At 33.1% G+C, this 4,550-nt stretch overlaps 1 protein-coding gene across 1 annotated transcript in view; it reads right to left on the bottom strand.

Moving 5' to 3' along the window:
- Positions 1-2,440: 2,440 nt before the first annotated feature.
- Positions 2,441-4,550, bottom strand: part of LOC112692823 (proclotting enzyme-like) — a 3,476-nt gene continuing 1,366 nt past the window's right edge. Inside the window, exons 2-3 of the mRNA XM_025567625.1 lie at positions 3,256-3,546; positions 2,441-3,189 (exon numbers count right to left, since the gene is read on the bottom strand). Coding sequence (XP_025423410.1) covers positions 3,022-3,189; positions 3,256-3,546 — 459 coding nt within the window. The 3' untranslated portion in view covers positions 2,441-3,021. The remainder of the gene's footprint in view (positions 3,190-3,255; positions 3,547-4,550) is intronic.

Below are 4,550 nucleotides of genomic sequence, written 5' to 3'. Positions count from 1 at the left end.
GTGATAATACAGTTTATAAATATTCGTTTGTTTACATTTTTATTATTATTATTATTATTATTATTATTATCTTTTAAACATCATACATAAAACTAACCAGTTACTTATGGGTATTTTTGAAATCATTAACACAAATATTGAACAGTATTTAGTAGGTAGTGATGACAACAATCGAATGATTCGATTATTTGAAATAATACATTTTTGTTACAACTATGGATTATTTTTATTATTATTTTGTGCGTTGAAAATATTTAAAATGCACTTTCCTCCCGCGTAAAAATTATGCCCTCCACACTGTGTTATATCAATGGTCATAGCTATTTGGACACGTTGTGTATTATTCCCAAAGGTTTCTTTTCATGAGCAATACACGGATACGGAATAATAACGGTGGCGTATAACACAATTAATGTATAAAATATATAAACCGACTTGTTTCGTTGCTATGGAAATTTGTGTCCATTGTACGGCACTTTCTATGGTGTAAAATGTCCTAAGGGTATACACTCTAATTTTAGTATAATTTATTCTCTCGCGACACGTGATACTCACACTGTACATAATCTGCAATGTGTATACTATAATGTACTATACGCGTGTACACTTCACGACACACGGCGACGAGCGGTAATGGTTAATAATTCAACGATAATGATGATTGCGTACCGGTGCTGTGGATACTTCGTGATACGAAGAAAACAATAACGCGATGTTCTAAGAAGTTCGTAATTTCATTTAATAATGCACATGAATAATTATTACCATCGAGTTATTACGCGTAGGTATAGAGCGGTGTTGTACAGCACGAGAATTATTATTAATGCACTCGAATTTCTTATTTGTCGATGAGTATTTTATAAAATATAAACGCTTACCGAGATAAAACGAACACGTTATATTATTACGTAGATGGATATCCATCCATGTACCTAAACAGTGGTGCCGAACAGAAGTATTTTCCATTTAAAATAGTATATTTAATAGTTAAAACTATATAACGTCTTTAATTATTAAAGATGCTTTAAAAAATGTTTTGGTATTTAAATGGGTGGTGAATTGGAAGGGGCGGGTGGTTAAAGTTAATTATTTAAACGCGTAAAAAATGATTCGTAAAAAATTCCGTTGATAAAAGCAAACAATTTAACCATATTGTATAGAAAAGGTTTCCGATTTTTCTTCTTGTTTAGAAACACTCTTAAAACAATTATACTGCAAGAAAATAATCGTTACGGAATTAAAATAAAATCGATTACCTACATAATACAATACGACAGTGGTTTCGTAAATTTAAATACGTCTCTAAACCGTATGGTTAGTTATTATCAAAATTCTAATTTCGATGTAAGACATTTTGTTAAAACAATCGTTGCGTCTTCGGATGAATAGGACCAGTGCTCGACTTGAAGGGGGACGCAGGGAAACGGAGTACCCGAACTAATTTTCAGAATTTTTAGCGTCCCTCTATTATTATTACGCTAAAATCATAACGCTCAGTCAGTTTTGCGATCGTCCTTTTTATTAAAGTAAATAGAGTCCCCCTTTAATTTTGCCAAGTCGAGCACTGAATAGGACACTTATTACCTGATCGAACTCATCAAAATTGACAACTCCAACCGTTTTTGACGAGTACTCTTTGGTTATGCAAGATTATTTCAAACCATTTTGTAATAATTATTAGATCTCGAATCGGTATTGGAAAAAAAATATATTCAAACAATTTTTTTCGATATTCATATTCACCTTTCTACATAGTTTAGATCACTTCAGTAACGTTCAATCTCAATTTTTCTCGACACGTTAAGAGTTTTAAGAACAAATATGGTTATGAATATTGTTCTTGACAAAAAAATAAAGTGGTATCTATTACTAAAAATTATGATACGTAAATGTATACATTAGTTTTTTGTTTTTTAGGATTATTATGATTTAAATCAAACAAGATCTGTAACAACATTTATTAAATTCATATGAAAACGCAAGTCGTTGTGAATTTCAGTGGCATACATAGGTTAGTTTTTTTCGTGGGGGGGGGGGTCAAGGTAAAAATATAACACATTTTACAATTAACAAAATTATGCAAATCCTTAATATATTTTGACTTAAATAATAGCATTGATAATAGAATAGACTATTCTATAATCAATGATACTAGATATTCAATACTAGCTCTTCATATTTCTAACTTGTAAAATTTGTAAATTTTAACCTAGACATCGGAGAAAATTTCAGAGGTTACAACCCCTTACTCTCCTGCGTGCGCCACTGGTGAATTTTCCTAATCAAAAACCTTATGAGTCAAACAAGATAAACAATTAGTTTTTATAACAATACTAACTATTATTCTTATGGTGGAGTCTTGTACCTATGACGCGCAATAAAAATATTTGTAATCGACATCGCGCGCGTTTTCCGATGAACAAAGCGTGTACGCGAAAAATAAATAGATAAAACATAGTCAATTTAATATATAAAATAAATGTGAATATTATTTTTATACAAAAATGTGTACCTATGTCTAAAATTGTTTGGGAGGTTTTTGGAGTGCACAAGTATTACATTATATATCGTGAGTAGTCGATTGAAATGCTAATGTAAGTATTATAAAATATACGTTCATCATCGTCGGTCGAACACGTGTTAATAAGATATAAATTATTGATTTGCGATTATGTTGATTATGGTATGCGTCATGGACATATTGCAAAACGATACACCGGACCGTAGCAAGGGGGGAGGGAGAGGTACCCCCTTATGTCCTGGGGGTGCGACGATTCTCAGTAGAAACAAAAAACGAAAAATTCGCATTTCATGTTAAAAATTGAAATGGTCAAAGTTGTGCGTTTTATTTACAAAACCTTCGACGTCCCAACGTATTAGTCAAGGCGGTCATCGAAATAAATAATATCCAATAGTTATTAATATTTTTAAATTAAAAAAAGAGTGCGTTCCGAAGTAACAGCCTTGGTGGCTGCGGTGCTGTTGACGCAACGGACGCGTCATAGACGTGTCCGGTGACAGTCAAACGGTGTCTTGCGCATTTACGGATATCCATTTCAGGAACGAAGTGACTTTGGTGTAAACGCCGGGTATGCCGGGCTCGCCGCAGCTAATGCCCCACGACACTATGCCGACGTTGGTCCACTTGCCGTCCTGTCTCTGCGCCAACAGCGGACCGCCAGAATCGCCCTGTATACATACGAATCGGTAAAATGTGTCGACGCGTTTTACAACATTCTAAGCTGGTTTGCTTACCAAACAACTGTCTTTGCCACCCTCGTAGGACGCAGCGCACAGGTTTGTCTTGAAAATCGGTTGCGAAAAAGCCGCCACGCACTGGTCGTGTTCCCATATCGGTATCGCCACTTCCAGCAGAACATCGCTGAGCTGACCACCAAAAACCGTTTGACCCCAACCTGCGGTGTACGCAAACCGTAAAATGAAAAGAAAATCAAACGTTGAATCGGACGGAATAACGTATACAAAACGTTGTACGTGTCCTCGAGATATTAGTAGGTAATGTAGACGGTAAAAGCATACACGCTTCTAAAAACCGTTGTTATTCGATCAAGATCACCGAAAGTACCGCGCAACGCTGATGATAATATAGGATTTGTAGCTAGATCTTACAACCACCGGGTGATTTCGATGTCGGATATTTTCGATTTTTGTAAAAATTTGTTTTTCCGGGTGAAATTAGAAAATAGGGAACAAGAACACATATAGTATATTCCAGTGGTTTTCAATTGGTGGTCCGCGAGTTGATTTTAGGAGGTCCGTAGTTGGGTAGTATTGTAATGATATTTTAATTTAATTTTAGTGCAATTATTAATTTTTTTTAAAAGTATTTTTGGACTACTCTAATTCGATTATTGCAAACAAGTTAGATAATCATTTTTGTATAAATAAAAATCATCAACCTGACCCAAAAAATACGTGGATAAAAAATCAATTTTTCTGTGACATTGAAAAAATAGAAAATCTTTCTTAACAAGTACAAGATAAATTGATTTGATGGATAATGGAACGATGAAAAATATTTTCAATAATAAAAAACTAATTGATTTTTGATTAATTGTTCAAAATTATCAAAATCAACTGGTCGAGAAAGATTTGATCCCCTATTGCACAACATTTAGATGTGAAAAGCTTTTTCTAACTACTATTACTGACGCTGATTTAAGAGTGAAAACATCAAGCCCGCAGCCGAATTTGGATGAAATTATGAACAAAAAAGAATGATTTTACTTGTTTCATAAAGTTAAAAAATCAATGCAATAACTAGTTTAAGTAACTCATTAATAAATTGTAAAAGGTAATTGCAATAATGTTGTATGTAAAATCAAGTTTTAAATCAAATAAATCTTTTTACATAAAAATATTTTTAGAAAATGTGTGTGTATAATATTATGAAAAGGCTTGATTTTTTTTCATTTTCATAATTAAACAAAATTGAAAATTAAGTATTTACAAAAAAGGGTCCTCGGACCAATTTAGTTTATAGTTAAGGGTCCATGACTTTACACTAATTGGAAACCACTGGTATATTC

Source organism: Sipha flava, unplaced genomic scaffold (genome assembly GCF_003268045.1).
Source record: "Sipha flava isolate LNK unplaced genomic scaffold, YSA_version1 117_pilon_pilon, whole genome shotgun sequence".
In the NCBI taxonomy this organism is placed as follows: Eukaryota; Metazoa; Arthropoda; class Insecta; order Hemiptera; family Aphididae; genus Sipha; species Sipha flava.
Note: the sequence above shows the minus strand (reverse complement) of the source record. Positions and strands in the feature narration are given on the sequence as shown.